Source organism: Nycticebus coucang, chromosome 15 (assembly GCF_027406575.1).
Source record: "Nycticebus coucang isolate mNycCou1 chromosome 15, mNycCou1.pri, whole genome shotgun sequence".
Classification (NCBI taxonomy): domain Eukaryota; kingdom Metazoa; phylum Chordata; class Mammalia; order Primates; family Lorisidae; genus Nycticebus; species Nycticebus coucang.
The window spans coordinates 83,848,619-83,873,182 of record NC_069794.1 but is presented as its reverse complement, the minus strand read 5'-3'; the positions used below and the strand labels follow the sequence as shown (position 1 = coordinate 83,873,182).

The 24,564-nt window shown below is 33.1% G+C and overlaps 1 protein-coding gene across 9 annotated transcripts in view; it reads right to left on the bottom strand.

Moving 5' to 3' along the window:
- Nucleotides 1–3,322: 3,322 nt before the first annotated feature.
- The window catches only part of PDS5B (PDS5 cohesin associated factor B), a 191,079-nt gene continuing 169,837 nt past the window's right edge, over nucleotides 3,323–24,564 (bottom strand). For 5 of the 9 annotated variants that reach the window (XM_053563581.1, XM_053563576.1, XM_053563582.1 and 2 more), the window contains 11 exons: nucleotides 23,079–23,283; nucleotides 20,881–20,995; nucleotides 18,916–19,048; nucleotides 18,483–18,602; nucleotides 17,447–17,509; nucleotides 16,721–16,866; nucleotides 14,404–14,509; nucleotides 8,270–8,709; nucleotides 8,063–8,173; nucleotides 5,699–5,837; nucleotides 3,323–4,194 (listed from right to left, as the gene is read on the bottom strand). In XM_053563581.1, the coding sequence (XP_053419556.1) occupies nucleotides 4,159–4,194; nucleotides 5,699–5,837; nucleotides 8,063–8,173; nucleotides 8,270–8,709; nucleotides 14,404–14,509; nucleotides 16,721–16,866; nucleotides 17,447–17,509; nucleotides 18,483–18,602; nucleotides 18,916–19,048; nucleotides 20,881–20,995; nucleotides 23,079–23,283 (1,614 nt within the window). In that variant the 3' untranslated portion in view covers nucleotides 3,323–4,158. The remainder of the gene's footprint in view (nucleotides 4,195–5,698; nucleotides 5,838–8,062; nucleotides 8,174–8,269; nucleotides 8,710–14,403; nucleotides 14,510–16,720; nucleotides 16,867–17,446; nucleotides 17,510–18,482; nucleotides 18,603–18,915; nucleotides 19,049–20,880; nucleotides 20,996–23,078; nucleotides 23,284–24,564) is intronic. The other 4 variants (XM_053563584.1, XM_053563578.1, XM_053563579.1 and 1 more) reach the window with 3 other exon arrangements.

Below are 24,564 nucleotides of genomic sequence, written 5' to 3'. Positions count from 1 at the left end.
AAAGCAAATTATTAAAGGATTTACATGTTGCTCTTGCTGCTGAGGATAGAATCACTGTATTTCACAATTTGGCTACACTATGGAAACGAATTAGAGGTGGGGAAAAAGTACATGTGTAACCAATTTGGAGGCAAAGAAACAACGAGAACTTAAAATAAGGGAGATTACATTGGTGAAAAAAAGAACTCAAGGGTCTAATCTGGAAGTAAATTCAAAAGGACCTGATAAAAAACTGTAAGGGAGAGGAGTCAAGGGCAACTTACAGGTTTCTGATTTAGGTTACTACTTCAAATATAGGATCATTATCAAATTTGGGAAGGAAAGATAATATTTGGTTTTGGACATGTTGAGTTTGTGGTATTTTGAGCTAGCCAATAGAAAATACCCAAACAGGCAGCTAGATACATGGGTCCAGAATGTGCAGGAAAGGTCTGGATATAAATACATATTCTTGAGTAATATATATCTGGGAGGTAGAGGTTTGCCATATCTGAACTTACCCTACTCAGCTAAAGTCATCACAGATAAGTAACAATTCACAGATAACTATATTTATAAAGCAAGCCTCTCTTGTATTTTATCAATGAGTGCTATTCAAGCTTGTTGCTAAATTGCTGGAATCACAATGTTATTAATAAATTATTACAGTATATACATATTTTCTACTGTAGAAAGAACAGTGAAGACATATTAACTTCTCCCCCAATCACTTTTACTCTATGCTTTTTCTTTTCCATTCACTGTATTTTTTCCCCACAATCTGACACTATGTACTTAATTATTTTTTGTTTGTCAATTCACAAAAGAACGTAAGCACCACAAGGGTAGGGACTTAGTCTATTTTGATCACATTTTATCCTCTGTAAAATTGACTAAAATTTTTGAGTGCTTGGCACATAGTAGGCACTCAATGTTTGCTGAAAAAATTAATAAAACTGCCACTAGCAACTTATTTAGTGCTTATTTTAAAAGCTCATATTACAAATTTATTTCCTTCAGTTATATAATTCCTTTACTTAAGTAGTACTTAGTAAATCTCTGTCAGCCAACATTTTGCATGGGAATAAAAAGTTTAGAAAAGAGTTACTGGGAAATGTTTCCTCTCCATGAAAGGAAGGCTTCAAAATTAAAAATCAGCAAATTGTGCCTTTCTCCATAGTACTTAAATATATACATCGATTTAATAAATATTATTTTACAATCACATTAGCTTTCATGTTTATTCAACTTCACAGAAAATCCAAAATGTGCCTGAAAATCAGTTATCTACCTAAATATTAATTGTTCATTACTGTGTGGTAGCAGAGATGTGCCTAATTTAAACAAATTCTTAAATTTCCGACATATGTCCGAAAGTGGACAAAAGGATATTTTAAAAATCAAACTTACAAGTTGGAAGAAGATATAGAAAGCAATTTAACCTTTAATACCTAGAACAAGTTTTACAGCCACATTTGTAATTTACATATACAGTGGAGATCACTGAATAAAAGCTTCCTGTTGCACTGCAGCAAGAAATTTTGTTATAATGTAGATTAAGTGGATGTGCTACAGAGTTGCAGCAAGATAACCTCACTGAGGAATCCTAAGAGTTTCATAATGGAACTTGTTACAGTGAGTTAAATATTTTCTTAATGTTATACAGTACACATCTTCAAAACGAACATTATCACTGAAGAGTTTGCTAACAACTGTTAGCAACTGATATTTTTATACATACTTAATTTTATTGTAGTTAAAGTATGTGGCTCTCCAAATGTTAGTACATGAAATGTTAAGTTTAAACATAGTAAGATAATCCCCTAAAATGTAGATTCAAGACATCAAAATGATCAAAATCATTATTGCACCTATTTTTTCTACAGAAAAATGAAAAATTTACATTATAATCCTCCCAAATAATGAAGACAGGTTGCAAAATCATACTCATTGGCATTGAACATAAGCAAATTCTACAATGAACACTTTTTTGTGAACTGATGTACAGCATTAATGTGCAATGAAATTCTATAGCTATGATCATGCAAATAAAAAAATCCTCCACAATCATTTTCTCTTATGTTTTATAAAACGGTCTTAAAGATATATTTCCATAAACATTTCTGGTGCAATTTAGTCAACAATAAAAATACAAAGCTATCCTTTACTCTTTATGTTATACATTTTAAAACATGCCTTTGTACTGCTTCTGAAATAGATAAAATGTGTTTGGGAGAATTGCACTAATGAAATGTTTAAAAAAAACCAGTGTATTTTGGTCCAACATCAGCTGCCTTGATATATACCAGCCTCCCCTAATCACTGGTGTCAGCACTGTTGTAAATGAAGAATAGTTAAATATTGAGAGATTAAGACACAAAATTTAAAACATTTTTTGAAAAATAAAAGGCTATTCCATGAAGATGAAGAAATTTTTAGAAGAAAATAATCACATCAATTGCAATACACATTGGAAAATAGTAAGATGTCATTTTCCAAAATAGTAGTTTCTTTATTATATGCCCCATCATCTATCATAACCAATCTTGGAACCATACCTTAAACATAATGGTGTATTATATGAAAATGCTCTATAAGTCAATGTGATGAACTTAATAAATTAGAATATAATTTCCTTTCCTGGTGTTAACTATGAAAAAATGAGAGAACAGCACCTGAAACAGCATAATAAATGAATTTAGGTAAGCATTAAATAGTAACGTGTATGTTTTGGTTCAAAATACAGTTTATATAACTGTATGAAAGATACTGCTGTAAATAATTTGTTCATATATTTTTCAGGTAACAATGAAGGGAAAAAGAGATCTGCTCTAAATCCAAATAAATTTCCACTTCCTAATCTGGACAAAATGGAATTTCATTTCAAGTTTTTAAGATGGTAAAACCCTACAGAAGCTGATATAGTTGTATATATGACTTCTACCCTGCTCCCTCCCCTAAAACAATTTTTTTGGCTCCAAAATAAAATACAGTAATAAACTCTTGATGAAAAACTATGTTATAGGGCAATCTATTATATACTATGGCTAAATATGAATTTACAGGAAAAGAACTCATCCCATTTTCAGCACTTTTTTTCCATAAACATGCAACTCACTATAAAATACAAAACACTTGGCTTTCAAACACAGCTTTATAAAGACACACTGCATCAATAAAATTTTTTCTTTCTGATTAACTTTACACTGTTATGAAGAACCGGAATTTTTCTAATGTGTATATATCAGATTTTATATTATAGTGTAATAATTTGCATTTTAAGAACGTAATGTTCAAAAGGAACTATCTGTACACACAATATAACATTCTAGACTATTAAAACTCAAATTACAGAATTTTATTGATACAGTAGATTAATAAAAACTGAAAAGGGATGATTAAATGGGATAAAGAATTCAGTACATTATTTTATAACACACTCTTTAAAATTAGAATATTTTAAATCTCTTTCTTCTTAAAATTTTCATTGCCACGAAAGATCAGAAAATTCTGGGACCAATACTGAGGTGTAAAGTAATCAAACAATTTCCAGACTATTTCACAATTTGCACGGTGTCCTCTTAGCAGAGGCATTGTTCTGGTATAATGGCAGATAATTTAGCACCTCTGAACATTAAGGGTGCCCAGGAGTAAACACTAGGTAAGATACACATGGGAAAGAGACCATTTAATTCTCCAACAAATAGTGACATCAAGAAAATGACACCAATTGTTGAAAAAAAATTTTTCACAGTAAAATTGCAAAGAATACAAATACAAACACTGACAGATTACTGCTTAAGATCTATTCTAACAAACTGTTTTCATATCAATAGATCCAATAACAGTTGGGTACTGTCAGTTTAAAGCCGCAGATAAAAGCTATACAAGCACTTTAGAAGTCAGAAACAAACAAAAAAAAAAGATATTTACAAGTTTATGTCTTCTTTATGTCTACACAGCCATCGCACATTACACTTTCACAAGATTCCAGAGTCAACGTTATCATGCGTATGGCTAAAGCGTGTGACCACAAAATACGTGGGGTCATCAAAGTAAAGTCCAACTGTCCACTTCAGCAGTCCCATTTTGTGCATCAAAGGCTGTATGCAGCCTCAAGCTTGACAACAAATTAGTTTTTCCAAAACTTTTAAGCAGAAAGTTATTAATTACATTTGTTCATCGCCTTTCCCTTTTAGAACTTCTCCGTCGTACCTTAAAAGAAAAGTCACCAGATGTTTAATTAAAATGGGTATACATTTATGAGGCAGACATGTAACAGTAATTATTTTCAACAAATCTTTATTCTCATTTGTTCCTGATTTTCTTTTCCCCGAAACCATACATTCTCCTAATAACATTCTACCCTGGCATCAATTATTTAGAATGCTATAATATCTGAACTCTTACATGCCTATAAATAACCTTTCCTAGGACAGCAAAAAAGAAAATTTTACTTCTGAGTAATTTTAGAGAAAATGAATGGAAGTCAATGTTCACAGTAAGATAAACAACTGCAACAGATTAATCTTTTTTTCTACTGAAGTTTGTGTGGTAAAAGAACATATCTGACTTTTATGGACTTATAGTTGTCTTTCTGGACAAGTAGTTACTGAGTTTGGACTTAACAACTATCAAATACACATAAATAACCTAAAATTCAAACATATTATCATTTATTGGCAAGTATAATAAATTGGCAAAGCACTGAATTTAGTTCAAAAAAAGTCAGCATTAGAAATAGGAATAGAAAAAGAACAGGGTTTTAATTTGATTAATACATATCTACTGTATAGTTTTTCTCTAAGGAAGACATCAAACACTACTGACTTTTTCAGCCTTATTTCTATATCCCCCCCAAAATTCTTAAGAAGCAAGCCAAACTAATTTTAGACCACAATTCAACATGTTTTCCTATGTTTTGACCCACTTGTTCAGATAAATGAATCTTGGTGCAGATAGTGCTTACTATATTAAATAGGACCGAGTGGCAGAGACCAACTTTGGAAACTGGTAACACAACTCCTGTTTCTTAGACAGAGATGGCTGGCTGAGCTGATTCAAAAATTAGTTATGTCAAGGTCAAGATTAGCATACCAAGAAAAAACCTCTTACTTAAATGTGTTAATTACACTTTTTCCAAAGAGAAATATCTGAGATGTATTAAATGTTAAGCCATTCGTAACTTTAAAAAAGGGATCTCTCAGGAGCACTACATCCCTACTTTTGCAAAAGAATTTTTATGAATTCTCATTTAGCTTGTATTTTAATCTCAAAAGCTGATTTTAGTTAATGAATGATTTTACTCTTTGGAACTAACTTCTAGTTTCCATTGTAAAACTCAGAAATATCAAACAGAAAGTTATAAAACATAAACAATAGTATATACTTAAAAGGTATCAAAAGGTATCAGTGCCTAAAATCAAGGTACAACTTAAAAGTGCTTAAAGTGCTACTGTACTTTTCTACATTCAATTTAGACATGACATTTACACTTTCACTAAGCTACATCTGTTCATTAAGTTTCTGGTTTCCATAAAAGAGATTTTCTACATTATCCAAGCTGGTAGATGAAATGACACTACAGATTAATTAAGAAAAATACATAAATACTTAGATTTGTAAAAAACAGCAAGTACTAAATGGACCAACCCAAATGTGTAACAACTCAATTTTTATAACTGGTACTACATCACATGACACTTTAATAAACACATACATTTACTGTAGAAACTTCTTCTTCCTCTGTTTCTTCCTGCGGAATATCATCATTGACAGGAGAACTACCCTGAAACACATCTACTTCTTCACTTGAATCGTTTTCTTTAGTAGCTGCTTGTTTGGAGCGTCCTACGCGGCTGGAGTAAAACACATGTAAAATAAAAAGAACATTCCAATCTTTAAATAGACTATCTCATCAGAGAAAATGCTTCAAATTCGTCATGAATTCTCTTGTCATTTTTGTCCTGAATCACTTCATAAGAATTTTTTTGTTATATTTGGAACTCTAAACCAGTGCTTAATCACATAATCTTACCTACAAAGATCTACCAAGTAACAAAAATAAGTGTGACTGAGACCATACGATAAATGATTTCAAAACATAGCCCCAAATCTGCTCTTCCTTTCATCTTTCCTTACTCAGTAAAAGGCATTTATGACCACTGCACAGAGTTCCTGCCTTGAGCAGAAAATAGTATATTAGTCTTATCTGGCCTTATAGATTTGACTTCCCTCAGCTCTCTGATTTTGCCAAGATTCTTCCCTCTTCAGAAACTTCAAACACAGGGTTCTCTCCATTGGAGTGTTCCTCTCTCTACTCTCTGCTTGTCTGTCCCCTATTATTCTCAAGAAATCAACTCGTCCCTTTCCAAAGAGAAAATTATAACTCATCAGTCCTCTCATTACACTCTTACATAGTATCCTAAATTTTTCCTTCAGGGCACACATTACAATTCATAGTTCCGTATTTGTATGTGATTATTTAGTGACTACATGGTAAGGCCCAAGAGGAAAAGAATAAGTCTGTTTTGTGCCAATACATTCCCTAGCACCTAGAACTCTCTCAAACATAGGAGGCATCAAAAATATGTTAATAGCAACATCTAATCAAATGGACTCTTCTTGATAAATATTAATTTTTTAAATTAGGATCATAGATTGTATAAACAATCCAAAATGTACTGTTTAAATTCATATTCAAACTAAGCAATTTTTTTTAAACATGGTTCAGTTTTTCAGGATTAATGGAAGAAACTATAGAAATTACAAGGAAAATAATGACAGTCTCTTGAGATCCCACTGAGGTCAGAACAAGAAAACAGACAAATCCTAACATATTTTATATACTAGCTCTAAAAAAAAACTTTCCCAGTGAAGGGAAGATAGGCTTCCAAGAAAGAGCACAGAATCTCCTTTTTTATTGATTATTTTTTAAGAGAAATAACTTGTTCAGTTTAGAACATTCACAGGGTATGTGTAATTAATTTTAAGAGATAATCGATTAAGCCCTGAACTTTGTGATGCCCCAAAATAAACAAACCAAAGTTACGAGGTTTGTTATTTTCCTGTTACATCTTGGGCATTTCATATTCTTTAAGAATACTTTATTCAGAAACAGTGGTGCTCTCCAGTTGAATCCAAACACATTTGTGTGTGAAGCTGCCACAAAAATGTATTTACCTTTATTTTTAACCTGAAAGAAAAATTACATAGAAGAAGGCATAAAGTACTGGCTAGACATCTAGGTAGTAACTTCTCCTCTTCCTGTGGAATGCACAGGAACAGGAAAAACAATAAGATAGTAGAGTATTTAACCAAGGTGTGTTGGCAACTCTTAAAAGTCAAGCCACTGATGTAATTATTGTGATCACTCTCAGGAAAAGTGTGAAATACTTCTGACTAACAGGCGATGCTATTCTATTGCAACTTATATAACTGAGAAAAAATATACTGCCAAATATACAAATTATAGCACTGATGCTCTTGTGACATATAGTAATGTTTGGTACAGATTTGTTGAACACCTGTCTTAATAAACATGTTTGTGTGAACGTCTAAAACCATACGTAAACATATAAATACATTAATTAGGTCAGAAAACAAAACAAAGATAGCAAAAGCTTGAGATTGACATGTGCTAATTTCTATGAATGTAATTTTAAAAAATGCATGTTACTTTCCCACCATACATTCAAAGAATAAAAGGAGAAGTAGGGAACCTGTTTTTTTTTTAGAAGGACAAGGTGCTAATGAGAAACATGAAGAAAAACTACAGCATGGAATGACAAGGCAACCACGTGGTCAACGTGTGGTAATTATTTAAAAATTTCTTTAGATGCCATGTCTATACAGGAAGTAATAAACTATTTGGTATTCATTTATAAAGATTTTCCTAGACCTATGTTATCAGGAGGTTAAATGGGTCATCAATCACCTAGGTAAGTTTATAAACATCTCTGATCTGGTGTAATGGGGCTACCCATATGGAATTTAAATATAGCAATAAGAATGTTTATAAGTTTATGAACTTTTGCAAAATAATTTGAAATGGGTTTGAAATGTAATATTATTTATAACTTACATATTTTTTTTTGGTTGTGATGGTGATGGCATTTTTGACGGTCTTCCTCGTCCTTTCTGTGGTGTGGATTGTGTGGATTCAACTGCACTAGTTTCAGGAGATTCTGCTCTGCTTTGGGGAAGACCCAAATGTGGATAGCATCAAGTTATGATTTATAATACATTTACATATGATTTATATATGCGGTTTAGATTTACACACACTTACCCCTGTTGTGCTCTCCTTGATGCACGGTGCTGTTTGCTTTTTGATTTCTGTTCTGTATTTCCGCTTTGTCTTTCTTCCTCTTCCTCGTCCTCTACTGCTGGAGGTCCAGACTTTTTTTTGCTTCCTTTTTTGGAAGTTTTCATTGTTGACTCTTCTTTTGATGTACCACCACCAAGAGGTTTTGATGGACGGCCTCTTTTACCCTTTTTTGGTGGACTGTTCTGTTCATCCTCATTTTCTAATATATCTTCTTTAAGCCTCTTTTCCTCAGGCCACTGCTGTTCATCTGATTCTGAAGCTGTGTGGCCTCTTTTCCGACTTCGCTGACTACCTTTAGGTTTTTGTTCCTGCACCAACTTAGTCAGGTCATCCATACCTAATTTCTCTTCTGGGTCTATTATGGGTGTTTTTTTACGGCTTCTAGGCTTCTCCAATTCCGACTAAGGGCAGAAATACATCACAATTTATAAAATTGTTAGCATGAACGTTTTGAAGAACAAAACAAAAACATTTGTCCGTTTTTGTCATAAATATGCACCTAATTGAAGCAAGTAGTTCTTAAATACATTAGAATCATAACTACTTACTATAATAGTCTTTAATTAAAAACATTCTCTGGGGTAGGAGGGTAAATTTTCATTCTTACTTTTAAGCCAGCATCTTTTAAGGAAACCTCTTAAGATCAGTATCTTATTAAGTTATAAATTTTAGAGAAAACCCACTTCATAAAAAAGAAAATTCTGAATTCAACGTTTGGTCCTATAGGAAAACTATACTAAAGTATATTTTGAGAGTCAATTTAAGTAATTCTTATTTTATCACACAGTACATAAGACATAAAATATCAATTATGTTTATGTATCATGCTTACATCATAAAAGAACTATTCTTACTTTATAAATGGAGATTTCAAGATACAAAAGTCAAACATATTCCTCATTTATTAAAAATTTTGGAAATACTTCTGAATCAGAGATACTTCTCTCTAGGTATAATTAAAAACTAAAACAAAAAAGTTTAAAGTATCAGTGGCTTTCAAATTTAAAATAAAATCCTGGTCTATATTAGAGAATTTATGTGTAAATCAGCAGATGGAGATTGAAGAAATTCTCCAAGAACCTAAGAATGAAGAGTACTGTGTGAATGCTTATCCCAAGTTAAATTCCGTAAAGTACATACCAATTTATACTCTTAAAATTAAAAATCAGGAAAAAGAAAAGAATAAAAATCAGTAGATTTCCTGTAGTTTTATATGTTTAGTCACCGCTTTTCCTGTTTGTGAACTTGCCTAATTAGGTACTTGCAATTGTGTCCTTTGCCTACTCCGTATACTGGAGTCTAAGTGTTTTTTATTTACATTCTTCTACACTTTAGTGTATGTTTGGATGTTATTTCCCACGTTATGGACTGAATTGTCCCTCTCCTATCCCCTCTACCAATACATATATTGAAGCTCTAACCCCTCAATGTAGTATTTGGAGATGGAACTTTAGGGATGCAATTTGGTTGAGATGAGGTCATGAGGGGGCGGCCCACAAGATGTGATTATAGTGCCTTTATAAAAAACACCAGAGAGCTCGTGTGTGTTCCTCCTTTCTGCCTCTGATGTGAGGACACAGCGAGAGGTGGCATCCATAAGCCAGGAAAAGGGCCCTCACCAGGAACGGAATCTGCTGGCACCTTGATCTTATACTCCCAGCTTCCAGAACTATAAGACAATAAATTTCTACTGTTTAAGCCACCCAGTCTATGGTATTCTGTTATGGTGGCCCAAGCTAAGACACTAGTGGATGTGAGATTAGGTGCTAAACTATTTTCCCACATCCCCAAAGAGACTTCCAATCATTTTAGAATCACTGACTTGTAGTGGTTCCTTTATCTTGTATTATAATGTTTTGAGAAAAGAAGGTTTCTGGCTATTATAACAGAAGCACAATATTTTCTTTTTTCTTTTTTTTGTAGAGACAGAGTCTCACTTTATGGCCCTCGGTAGAGTGCCGTGGCCTCACACAGCTCACTGCAACCTCCAACTCCTGGGCTTAAGCGAGTCTCTTGCCTCAGCCTCCCGAGTAGCTGGGACTACAGGCGCCCGCCACAACGCCCAGCTATTCTTTTGGTTGCAGTTTGGCCGGGGCCGGGTTTGAACCCGCCACCCTCGGTATATGGGGCCGGCGCCTTACCGACTGAGCCACAGGCACAACCCAGCACAATATTTTCTTAATTATAAATACATGTGTTTGGAAGGGCTCATCTTATCTTTTATTATTTCCATCCTACTCATTTTATATCCATTTACTCTTGCATAGGAATTTAAAACAAACATCATACTAGAATTTTACAACTTTATATTCATTTAGAACTGTCATCTCTTTTTATTCCTTTTCCCCATGAAGGAGTATGGAACTTCTCCTTTTCCAAGTCTTCTGTGTGTTTCAGTTTTGAGATTTTTCTCCACATAGGTTCCCCCTATTTCTTTTTAAGGTTCTGTTCAAATCCATCAGTCACTCTACCCATTGATCTCTTCTATGAAATTTTATTGTTGCAGTCATTACTGTAATGAAGAAAATTCCCTTTCCCACAAATGCTTACCTGATATAAAATAAAATTACTAGAGTAAATTTAGTTACATACACACATATGGATATCACGCTGCATTCTTAGTTTTTCAATTGCTTCTATTGTTTTTCTAAGACTACAAAAATAACAAAGACACTGTCTCCTCTTTTTCATTGTTACACCTCTAACTTCTATTTTTTATCTTTTTGAACTAGTCAACCATTCTAAAACAATTTTAAATAATAGTGTTAACAGCAGGTTGCTTACTTTGTTCTTAATTTTTAGTAAGAATGCTTCAAGTATTCTGCCTTTAGAAAAGAATGACTACTGATTTAAAATAGGTAAAACTTTTAGCATGTTAAGCAAGTATCCTTCTGGAACTAGTTTACTAAGAGTTGATATCTGTCAAGAATAGATTTTAAGTGTTAGGCATGTCTTTTTGGAGTGATCTGCAATTATCTTGTTTTTGTTTTTCTCATTTGGTTTATTAATTTATTATTTTAAAAGATTTTTTAACTTTAAACTATTCTTACATTTGGGGGAAAGATCTATAAATGATTGAATGTAGTTTGTTAGTATTATTTAGAGTTTTTGTGAACAGATTAAAAATTAACAAATTACTGTTACTCAAAGAAAGATAAAAGAAACATTAAATTAAAATTAAAATGTCACATCTAACTTTAAATGATGTAATTCTTTTTGATGTTCAAAGATCTAGAAAGGTGGTTGAATGCCTTCATACTTTGGAAAAGGGTGGTGCTAAAATTTTTAAATAGGAAATCCACTGTCCATAATACCATAAAATAATCCAATTTCCTCAAATACCATAATCTCTAACTTCTTTTTCATTCTGTACTACATTATTCTAACAACAGAGTATAAAACCAAGGTTGGGAATAGGAAATAGGGGGAAATGTTATTTATAAAGCTAAGTATTTGAATATCAATGTGTGTAGAGAATAATTCCTTTGCAGTTAAAATTTCAAGGGGAAGCCATACTCTTTCACTATAATCTATAGGTCTTTAAACTGAACTCGTGTCTCATAATGTTCATGTCTTTGAGGGTACTTCAGTCAAAATTAGCTTATTAAGAAGGTTCTTCTAGCACCTCTAAACCCAATGTTATACCCTATCCATGCCATAACAAATAACAAAAGGCCTCTATTACAATTACAGGCAGTCCCTGAGTTATAAGCATCCAACTTACGTACAACTCATACTTACCACTGGGGGCTATTACAGTAAGCTCTTAAGTTACAAACATCCAACGAACAGAAGCTACTTACAGATAATAGGTAAATGTACCTGTTCCAACTTAAACGCAACTTCAAGGTAAGAACAAACCTATAGAACCTATCTCACTCGTAACCTTGACTGTATACAAATAAATCTCAAGAGCTCAGAAATTTGAAACTGTTAGGCCCACCACGGTGGCTCACATCTGTAATCCCAGCACTCTGGGAGGCTGAGGCAGATGGTCTGCTTGAGCTCAACGAGTTTGAGACCACCCTGAGCAAGAGTGAGACCCTTGTCTCTATCAAAAATGAAAAACTAGGCAATAGGACTTCTTGAGCCCAGGAGTTTGAGGTTGCTGTGAACTATGACACCTGGATGCTGTAGCAAGGGTGACAAAGTGAGAGTCTGTCTCAAAAGAAAAAGAAATTCTAAACTGCTGTTTGAGGTATAGACTTTACTTTTTATTTTTTATTTTATTTTTTTTTATTAAATCATAACTGTATACATTGATATGATCATGGGGCATCATACACTCGCTTCATAGACCATTTGACACATTTTTATCACAATGGTTAACATAGCCTGTCCGGCGTTATCTCAGTTACTGTGCCAAAACATTTACATTCTACATTTACCAAGTTTCGCAAATACCCCTGTAAGATGCACCACAGGTGTGATCCCACCGATCCCCCTCCCTCTACCCACCACCCCCCCCTTTCCCACTTCCCCCTATTGTTAGATTGTAACTGGGTTATAGCTTTCATGTGAGAGCCCCAAATTAGTTTCATAGTAGGGCTGAGTACATAGGGTACTTTTTCTTCCATTCTTGAGATACTTTACTAAGAAGAATATGTTCCAGCTCCATCCATGGACTTTACTTTTTATTGATCCAAAAGGTAGAAGTAGATCTAGAATAACAAATTATTCTAATAACAAATATTAAGAATTAATAAAAACCGTGTTTCCTAGCTTTTGAGGGAGTGGGGGTGGGACGGGATGTAGAAATAAGTGTGGGTGAACTGACCTAGCTGACATTTCTAACAAATAAGAGAGATCGTGCGGTCTCTATTTAAGCATTTTTAAGCACATAGCGAACAACTCTCATGGATAATGAAGGAATTTTTGCACTAAGTAAGAACTAGGACTAGAATTTTTGCACTAAGTAAGAACTAGGACTAGAAGACATAAATAGCTTTTCCAATGCAAGGATTCTTTTTTGTAAATCCAGATAACAAGATACCTTGCAGGCTAAATGATCAACTTTTAATTTTGCTTAGGTGATATTTTTAAACTGCCACCAAACATCACAATTTATAGCATATGTAGTAAGCATTTGGTAAAAATTTTCAGATAATTTTTTTCTATGTGGAAAGAGAAACAATCTGACAAAACAATTTTCTGAAGAACACAACGCTGAGATGTGTAATATTAGAGCAGTGGAAGAAAACAGGAAGAGAAGAGAATGTAAAAGTAATTATTTGGGGGCGGCACCTATGGCTCATTGTTAATATCCTACCTACCTCTATTATTCAAAATGATTCAAACACTTCAACTTTTATCATTATGATTACCACTAATCAAAAGTATAAATCATTATAAAACAACCAAACAGCACTAACAATTCATTTAGGCTAATTCATTTATTCTGATAAACTCAACCAAGGAGGTATAATAGTTAACCGGTAAGAAAATTGATCCAGTGAGTCTATTTATTCAAGAAATGGTTAGAAGCTGAACTGAAAAGTCAAAATGAGTCTAATTATTAAGTCCATTGAGTTGTGCTAGAATACTTAACTATATTCTGTACCTATACTAAAATATACCAAATTTGTCTTCGAATGACATTTACAAATTGTATCTATCACAAACTTTACCATTTATATAAAAATGTAAAAGCTGAATAAGAACTTTATGAGAACTTCAGCATTTCCTACCTTTACTAGAAGCTTATACAGTAAAAAGCTCAAGAAATCAACTAAATGGAGAGGCCCAGAGGGAGTCTTGTTCCATTTCCCTTCTCGATGGGTAAATCTAAACATACTGTGTTTAAAACAAACAAAAAAACCTCAAAAGCCCCAAAACAAAAAGACAAGTAGTTGTGAGTATGGAATTGGCATGTGTGATTCCCAAGACATAGAATTAAGATTACTTATCAGAATGATAAGAAGCACGGAGATTCATACACAGTATAAGAGGATAATTATAAACTCAAATTTGTAATTAAAACCACTAAAAGAAAATCAAATGTTAAACTTCATGGTAATATTAACCGGTTTTAGTGTAAACAATGCTATTTATATAGCAAAATTATTAACATTACTATAAAATCAATAATATCTCACCCTTACAAGATCAGAGTCTTCTCTCTTGTCACTTTTTTTCCCCGGCAAAGGTGAAGACATTGTGTAATCTTCATTTTCGCTGTGATCCATTTCAGAACTATCAAGCCTTTTGATATAGACATTTGTAATTGTTATTACTATCAGATAACATTAAAAGTTCTTTCTTTCCCTAGAGTAGCTTTAGAGCTTTATGGGGAAAAGTTTCATTCTTTTCAAAAATCAGTTTTATTCTACCACATTAGCACCACATCAATAAGCAATGAAGGGCGTTTAATTTACTATAGTAGGAACACTATATAATTTAATATAGTAGGAATTAAAAGAACACATACACACATATTAGTTTTTTTCCCTAAGTCTTTTTAAAACTGAAATGCTATTTTGGAGAGCCAAAAAAAGAACAAAGTAAAATTTCTTTTTGTTGATAAGTTAGACTGGTCTACACTGCAACCTGTCCTATCCCCATTCCACTTTTTCACTGTGTATGTAGCACCATTAATGCCCTCTGACACACCATAGTTATTACATTTATTATTTACTAACTACCTTTCCCTGATAGGATGTAAGCATGAATCTTTTTCTTGTTAAATAAATTAATAGCACATGCTCTTAAGTACGGGTCTAAAGGTCCAGGGTTTTGTCCTAGGCAGTCTCATCCTTAACTGGTTCTTAAAGCCATTTATAATTTGTTGAACCCTAAATCTTAATCCCTGGTCCAACCAGCCCAAGCTCTAAGCTCACATACTTAATTGTCTGCTCAATACTTCAACTGAAATTCTAGTAGGCACCTGAACTTTAACACAGCTAAAATAGTTTTTTGGACACTTTTCTTTCCCCACCTCCTTCAAACACACACATGTAAACACACAGTCCTTTCTTCCTCAAGGCTTCTACATCTCAGTAAATGGCACCATCATCTATCCATTTTTTAGGAATTTAGGATCCCTAAATCCTCCCTTTCCCTAAATATTCACATCCAATCAATCCATCATCAAGACCATTTGGATCTAAAACCAAAATAAATCCAGAATTTGACTGTTTATCATCTTTCTCCCTTCTCTATATTATTAACTGACTTCTAACTGGGTTTTCTGTCTTAATTTTAGCTCCTATATAGCACATTCTGGAAATTATCCAGGAAATTTCTTAAAAGCACAAATTACATCACCAGACTCTGTGACAGTCCCTTCCAATTGCACTGAAAATCAAATTCAAAATCCTACCATGGTTCACAATGTCCAAACATAACCTGCCTTTCAACTCCTCTCTTGTCCTTTTCTCCTTATGCCTATTCTCCAACAACACTGATCTCTCAAACATACCGAGCTCATTAGAATAGAAAGAGTTCTACTTAACATGTGAAATTCAGAGGGAAAAAAAGTAACAAAGAGATTGGTCAAAGTTAGAAAAAATGTTTAAAGAAAAAAGAATCTTTCAAAACCTATTTAAACAAGAGTTTACACATGTACATGGTGAAAAGAAATTCAAACTACACCAAAAAGTATAAAATAATTTCTCTCCCATACTAGGTTATCATAGACACTGGTAAGACTTTGTATATTTCTTCAAAAAACTTTCTATGCATACATAAAAAATATGAATATAAATCCCTTTCAAAACTTAAAAGATGCCATCATAATGTTTCATATACTTTCCCTTTACCATTCAATAATGTAGTGTAGAAACTCTTCCATACAAAGACAGACCTCATTCTTAATGACTACATTTTCCACTGCACAGGTGTACAACAAAAAAAATTTTTTTTTTTTTTTTTTTTTGAAACAGTCTCACTATGTCGCCCTCGGTAGAGTGCCACGGCATCACAGCTCACAGCAACCTCTAATTCTTGGACTTAAGTGATTCTCTTGCCTCAGCCTCCCAAGTAGCTAGGACTACAGGCACCCACCACAACGCCTGGCTATTTTTTGGGTTGTCATTGTTGTCATTGTTGTTTGGCAGGCCAGGGCCAGGTTTAAACCCACCAGCTCTGGTGTATGTAGCTGGTGCCCTAGTGATTTAGCCACAGGCACAGAGCTGGTGTACCACAATTTTAAGAGTATTACAAATGCTTGACACTGAAGTTAGAAACAAGTGTATGTTTACTAACACTGACCCAAGAAGCTAACGTATGAAAGGCTAAGATGGAGTACCCACTCAAAATAAGCAAGCAAATAAACTTGTGACTACTAATGTTAAGTGGGAAAGTTATGTGTTCACTTCCACTCACTGACATCAAATGTTTGGGTTTATATTATTTTAGATCTCACAGTCTTGTTGGAATTCTAAATGTGAAGTGTGATACTTCTTCTGTACTTACCTTCCTTTCATTCTGCCAGGGGAGCTTGGATTTGAGCTGCTGCTTGCGTTGCTTACAGTTTCCATTCGTGATGATTTGCTCTGAGATTGTTTGCCTGCTGATGAAAGTGGCTTATTAACAGCTCCTAGAACATTGGTTGTTTTAGGCTGAAATGAGAAAGGTACATCTCTTTCTATTTGGAAAAGCCAAAATAACTTACATGTAAAGAACCATAAATAACATCTCTGCCAAGATATTTACATACAAATCATGAAAAAGTCCCAATCCTTAGGCAAAAAAGCATTATAAATTGAACACTGCTTGAACAAATTAAAAACTATATAGTTAGTTTAGTTTCAATTTACTTGGAGGAAAAGGCTTACACAGAAAGAAAAAAATGTAACGTATACTCAATAATGAAAACAGATAATCACATTCTTGCTATAGAAGAACAAAAGGATGCTTTTCTATTTTAAGATTTTTATCTTGATATTAGGATAAGAAATCTAAGGATCAAGGTCTCTATGGGCTTTATTACAAGCTAAAAAGTAAGTCTGTGTATCACAGCTTACATCTATTTAATAAATATAATAATTTCTTACGAGTAAATGGGAGATCACTAATATTATACTTTCTACCTCAAGACACACAAAGTTTTAAAGAAATACAAAGTATTTCTTCAAATATGCCAATATTCACACTAAAATAAACTACCACATAAAAGTTAAAATGATTCTCAAAACGTACTTTTCCAGGAGTGAAAAACGATTTCATTTCTGGAGGCAGATAATTTTTGGTGTTACTGAAATTCTATAAGCAAGGGAAAAAGAAGTAGTCAGTGAATATTAAAACACTGTATCTATGAAGTGGTTCAAAAGGCAACAAAGTACAGAGCAATTTTTGTTTTAAAGCACATAATGAAGTACACACTTTATATGAGCTGACACACAAAATTTTAGTAATTGATTTTAATTGCTGTAATAAGCCGAAACTAATCTCCTACCAACTCCAATATTAACAAAACCTATTGGAGCTCTAGATTAGAGCTGTAAGAGCACATCAAAAAACCTGCTTCTATAGTAACACCCTCCAGGCAAGAGACCACATCTATTCTTGTTATCTTGCTCAGTGAAAGATGAATCCTCAGTAACTGACAGCCACTTTAGCTACTAAGAAAATTTAAAAGGCTGTTCCAAATCTCTATACACTGGCAAGACTTTAATTGGCATTATACTTAAAAAACAAACAAACAAACAAAAAAGAGGACGGTGTAGTTTCCAAACTCTGTTACTCAGTGTTTTCAGATAAATTATGAGGGAGTAAGGAGAATGTGGATAACACCTTTTATATCTCATAAAACTGAGTGTTTGGGAGAGCAGGGTCTTGGGCTTGTTCCAGTGTCTTTTCTAAACTTCTTTCATCATACCAATTTTAAATCATATCAAGGACCTTTTAACTTCAAACTGTATTAGCATTCGCCTTCCTATTTTGGACAATGGCCATTAATCCACAAATCCATATGGCTTTAATCACATTTTGCCTGTGCTTTTAAACTGAACATAAATACGAGATCATCCTAACTAATCTCTGAACCTTACTTGTGTTCTCCAGTCTGACCCATTATTTTGGTCTTGAACCACATTTTTAAGACTCATTGACAATCTTTCCAGGCCAACAGCAGGAGAATAGCTTTTGATACTGATCCTTCTTCATCTTCCCAAAACCTAGTGCTAGAAGAGTACTTTTTATTTCATTGTATACAAACAAATTCTAAAGTAACTACCTTGTCAGGTTGAGTGAAAAAACGAGCTGGTAGGACTGGGTCTTTGGGAGATTCCAAACTGTATGTAGTGCTCTTTGACATAATGATATTCATGGCAACATCACACACAGTGTACAGTTTCTGCAATGGTATTTTAAAAAAAAATTAGGTACTTAAGTTGGCAGCCTAGACTCTGCAAATTAGAAATAATTCTAGAACATGCATCCAGTCTAAATACTAAATTAATAAAAGCAATAGCCAGTGTAAGCTATGTTTTCACTAGTTTATTACTAACAAAATTACTACTAATTCTATATTAGTAATTCTAATTACTCCTAATAAAATACTAATAGAAAAAATATTTAATGTCTATAAATACCCTTTTTGTTTTATACTCTATACCCAAATGTTTAAATCAACACGAAACTGTAATTATTCACAAAGAATCACATACTTCATTCATTTTTGCATCATCTGGTCCTTGGGCATCTTTTGTTTGTTTAATATTTTCTACCATCTTTCTGATAAATGCATGACTGTTATTTTCATTTTTAGCCATTAATATTTCCAGAACAAACCAAAGACATCTAAGAAAAAAATAAGAAAAAAAGAAACACAATAGAAAAATAACCTTTGTTAAATACAGATAAATTAATTCTAAATATAAAAACCTAGATTATAACTCTTCAGAGGAAAATAATTAAAAATAAACAGCTACAAACCAGAAAGGGAAAAGGATATGTCACACATACATATAACAACAGCTCAGCAATACAGACATGAGCTTCTAAGACCCCTTTAAAAGTTTAATTAAATTTCTCCAAGGAAGTCATAGTTGTAAGCTGTGACAGAAGTGAAAACTACCTAAAAAAGAGGCCTCGGATACTCAAGACCAACTGTAGTCTTGATGAGAAGTCTTCAAGAGAATATAACTATCTTATTAAATAGTTAAGACTCTTCAGCAATAAAGAAGAAAAAGTCATCGTTGATAACCACATGTGCTATCTTTGCCTAACGAAGAAAAATTTTAAAGTTCCAGTAGCATAGTAGTTTTAAAGTTAATTAAATGAAATATGTAGTAAAAAAAAAAAAAAGTTTTGTTTATGTATTATAGAGAGAGAAAGTGACAGGGTTGTAGTTGATACACAGAGGAGAAAAGTAATGGAAGAAGGAAGAGAGAGAAATGTGAAATAAAGTTATTATTCTAGAACAGAAAAAAATAACCTTTAAAATCTCAAGTACAGGATATGTTCTTCTAGGTGGCTCACTGGTAGACTGGCAATTACTTACGGCTATACTGGGGCAATTAGAAATATAGCCAAACATGTCTAGTAAATTCCTAAAGATATTTTCTCTATTTAAAAAAAAAAAAAAAAAAACACAATGTTCTCTGATACAGAGATATGGGTAGACGTTTTTACTAGTTATAATCATTTTAATATAGAACTCGATTTGGAAGAACTAAGTGCTTTCTTTTTTAAAATGAAAACTGTGGCAAAAAAAGAGTAATTGCTTTTTCCCTTGCCATGAGAAGTAATAATTTAATTTCATTCTCCTGAGATAATATCTCAAATATTTAACTGGAAAAATATCTCTATGAATTAAGAAACTAAGAAATTTTTTCTTTTTCTTTTTTTTCCTTTAATAGGGAGGTAAAGGCATAATAAATTGATTCAAAACCACAGGTTAGAAAACCAAATATTAGACATTCTCGCTTTCATACTATATCCCAAGAGTTAATTGCAATAAGAAAAATACATTGAAATATATTTTTAGAAGCACCTCTAATACGCAATAAAAATTGTAACAGAAAGAGGACCAGGGTCTCAAGCTTACTACATTCTCCCATTCTAAACTCTGACATGTATGGTGTTTTCAATATTCTAACAATAATCTTTGAAAAAAGTACAAATGCCATAAACTCTACTTAGAGGAACATCAATGAAATTTTAAGTGAGAGTACTTCTCTAGTTATAAACTTGGCCCATAACTAGACTATTCTCTATTCCTCTGGTGGAAAACAGGTACTGTGAAGAAAAAATGTGCTTACTGTATAAGTAAAGGAGATTATTAATTCAACTTATATACAAAATTACAGTTTCAGAAGGAAGTAGAAAAAGATAAATAATAAAATGGAAACTTTTAATGGATTACTTCAATAGAAAAGAAATGCCAGACTGGTAGAGAAATAGAAGTAAGGTACAGTAAGTATGCTTAATTAAGTCTTAGGAAATTACATTGAAAATGTAAAATGAAGAGATGTTATAAAAAAAGCAAACCAGAGAGCAAACAAAGGAAAGCACCTCTAATACCCCCAAAATAAAATATATCCATAAACTAACTGAGATCCCATTATCAGCATTAAGGAGAAAAAACAACTTTTACAAAACATGAAAATGGGATGGAAAAAAAATCTTACTCTTTAACATCTTTAAGTTGTTCAATATCCTGTACTTTGACATAATCTGGGTCATGTGCCAAAAGGTGAATTGTATATGGAACAACATACTCTGGTAGAAGAGATAATAATTTCTCTGAAAAAGAAAAAAACAAAAGAAAAAGGAAAAACCAATAAAACAAAAACACCCAAGTTAGAAAACCAAATATTAGATATTTTCGTTTTCATACTGTATTTCCTGTATCCCAAGAGTTAAACACAATATAAGAAAAATATATTGAAATATCCCATGTTGAGGTTTGTGATAAATTATACAATTTATTAATAAAAAAATTATACAATTTATTCATTCATCCATCATGTCCATTATTGAAATGTGTACTAAATACACCATAGGCTGAGGCTACAAAGACAAATATTTCAGGTTTAAAATCCATATAGAAAAAGTCACCAAAACAAATGACATTTAAGACCGAGAGACATAAGATCTACTTTGCCTCTATATTTAATTTTCTCTTATAAGCTGCCGAGCAAAATTAAAAACTTCTAGTAAATCTTTCAGTCAGTATGGCACAAAATTAGAAAGTAAAATTTGACACTATTTGTTATAAAAGACCATCTTTTTTGTTTAAATTCAAATATTTTGATATGCTAAGATTAGCATGTTCTGTTAAGAGAGGTGAGAATGGTAATCCTAAGTTTAATTAAGGGTATGTAAAAGCACTTGTATTTATACTCTGGACAATTTCCATTTATATTTCCTATTTTCAAAATAAAAATTTAAATCAGATGTTTAACCTGGTGTACAATACACCACTTGTGTCAATAAAGCACCAAATTTTCTTTATTTCTACTGCTGAACTTTCAGAGAATAGTTTGTGCAATTATCATTCATTTCAAGCCAGGCACAAAAGAAAAAGTAATAAGGTTCACAATTCAGGGTTTAACTATGTTCAAAGCCTATAATGGAATCTAAAAATATAAAGATGAGTAAGATCAGGTAAAGAGACAACACTAAAGCACCCATCAAGACAGAAGCTGCACTTCAATGTGAAAGAGTCCCTGAAATAATAGCTAAAACATACCAAGCACTTTTTTGGGCCATGCATTATGACAGATGCTTTGTATATATGATTTTTCATATCTCACAATAATCAGAAGAAATGAGTATAATAATATCAATTTTACAAATAAGGAAACTAAGGCACAGATTAAGTAGCCAGTCCAAACATAACCACAGAGGTAGGATGTGACTGCAAAGCACGTCACTCCTTAGTTTTTGTTCATTTATTTGTTTTTCTGGAAGGGGCAGGCAATTTCCAGATAAAGTTGACAACAGAGAAGAAAGACGGCTGCACACATTTCAGGTAATCTAAAATACACAGATAACAGTATTCATAGTAGGGCAGAGACAGAGAAAAAACTTGTAATTGAAACCCAGCATGCTAAGGCATTTCAGCTTTATCCTGTGAACAACAGAGAATCAACAGGGATTTCAAGCAAGGAAGTGATACTATTTGATCTGTTTTAGAAGGATAACTTAGATAGTAATATTGCATAGTAGGATTAGAGGGAACACTTAACAACAGAGAGGCAGCATAGATAAAAATCCAAGTGAAATACAGCAAAGTAGGAGAGTAGAGGATAGATGTTCAAGACATTTGAAGAAAGTTAACAGAATTTGGTGATGAACGAGAGGCGGGGGGGAAGGTATGAAGAATGCCTCTGATTTCTGACTTGAATAAGTGGATGGATTTTAATGCTGTTTGTTATACAAGTCATGAGGCATACCAACTAACCTCAATGGGATAAAAGTGAGCAGATGAAAAGCAGACACACAAGCACTGAAACTAATGTCAGCTACAGGTAAGAATAAACAACAAAGATCAAAGACATACTTTTTTCAACTAAAAGATAGCACTTGGATAATCTGTATAAATGTAAAATTTTACTATTCTATTAAAAGTATCTCCAATATCACCATTTCCTTAGCCATTTATTTATTTACATAAAGAAACTCAGGTTGATATTTAAATACCCATGTATTTACATTTTTAAAATGACCTATATTGAATGAACAGCAGTTGGTGGCTTCTTAATGGTAATGTCTTAAAATTATTTATTATTAGAGCTAATAAATAACAGTGTATCATTTTGTATTCTACAAAACTGCACTGTCAGGTTGAAAAAGAATACTTTTCATTTTCCTATATGCTTACCACTAACAGCTGCATGCTGCTTCAGATACTCTCGTCTTACATTTATATTTTTCACCAAGCATTGTCTAGCATGAGCTCGTCTCTCTTTTACAGGATCTTTTGCACAAAGTGCACAGATTGCCATATACTCAAGTGGAAGTCGTAAGCGGGAAAGGCCTTTGTGAAGTTTCTGAGCAAATACTTGTCTTACTTGATAGCATTCATCCTGTAAAGACATAATTATTCCAGATTATTATCTACGTGGCAGCAGAGAATAACAACTTCAAATATGAAATCTACTATACCAAAGAAAGGTGAACAAGCTAATCTACAATTGTTGCTTCATTGCACACAAGAGTGAGATGCTGTGACTCATGTGAATTTCAAAGCTGTGGTATTCACCTAGGCCCTAATAACAACCTAATAATAATACATGTGTGAGAAAATAAATGCACTTTTAAAATAGAAAAAACTTGTAAATAAAAATCCATCCCAATTTAAGATAGAAAACTTAAAGCTTAAACACTATCTCATAATACAGTTTTTTCATTTACTGAGCAAGATAAAACTGCTGTCCAGTTTATACATTTTTGTTTCATCACTAAAAAATCTATTTAGAGTAAAATGCATAATTCTAGCTGGGCACAGTGGTGCACACCCGTAATCCTAGCTACTCAGGTGGCTGAGGCAGACATAGTAAGATATCATCAAAAGAAAGCAAAGAAAGGCTCGGTGCCTATAGCCCAGCAGTTAGGGCACTAGCCACATACACCAGAGCTGGCGGGTTTGAATCCAGCCTGGGCCTGCCAAACAACAATGACAGCTACAACCAAGAAAAAAAAAAAAAAAAGCAAAGAAAAACAAGAAAGAAAATGGCAAGAAAGAACACAACTCTGAAGTTACCCTGAGAACACCAAATTAATTTTAGTCCTATAATTAACCTAAGCTATTTATTACCGCTCTATACCTGCTTACCTCACACTATTCCTCTCTCCTAAACTTACCTACCCTTACTCTCCTAGCTAACTCCTACTCATCCTTAAAGACAGCTCATGCATCTGCCAGAAAACAGTGCATAATCTGCATCTACCTCTGTGCTATCTCAGCACTCTGTACGTATCTCCAGCATAAATCTAGTATATAGTATCAAAATGACTGGTTTATGTCTGTCTTGCCCATTGGTACCAGTTATGTCTTTATTCACTTTTGTCTTATAAGCCTGACATCTTGCTATGTCTTTATTCACCTCTGTCTTATAAGCCTGACATAATACCTGGCATATAGATGATCAGAATTTTTTTCTAGGCTACAATACTCCTCCCTTATCCATGGAAAATACATTCCATGGATCTCTCAAAGATTCTCAAAGATCTCTCTAAAGAGAACTATGAAACTCGGAGAAAAGAAATAGCTGAAGATGTTAACAAATAGAAAATACATTCCATGGATAAGGATGCTTGAAAATCAGAGTAGTACATGTACATAAATACATATACAACTTATGTTT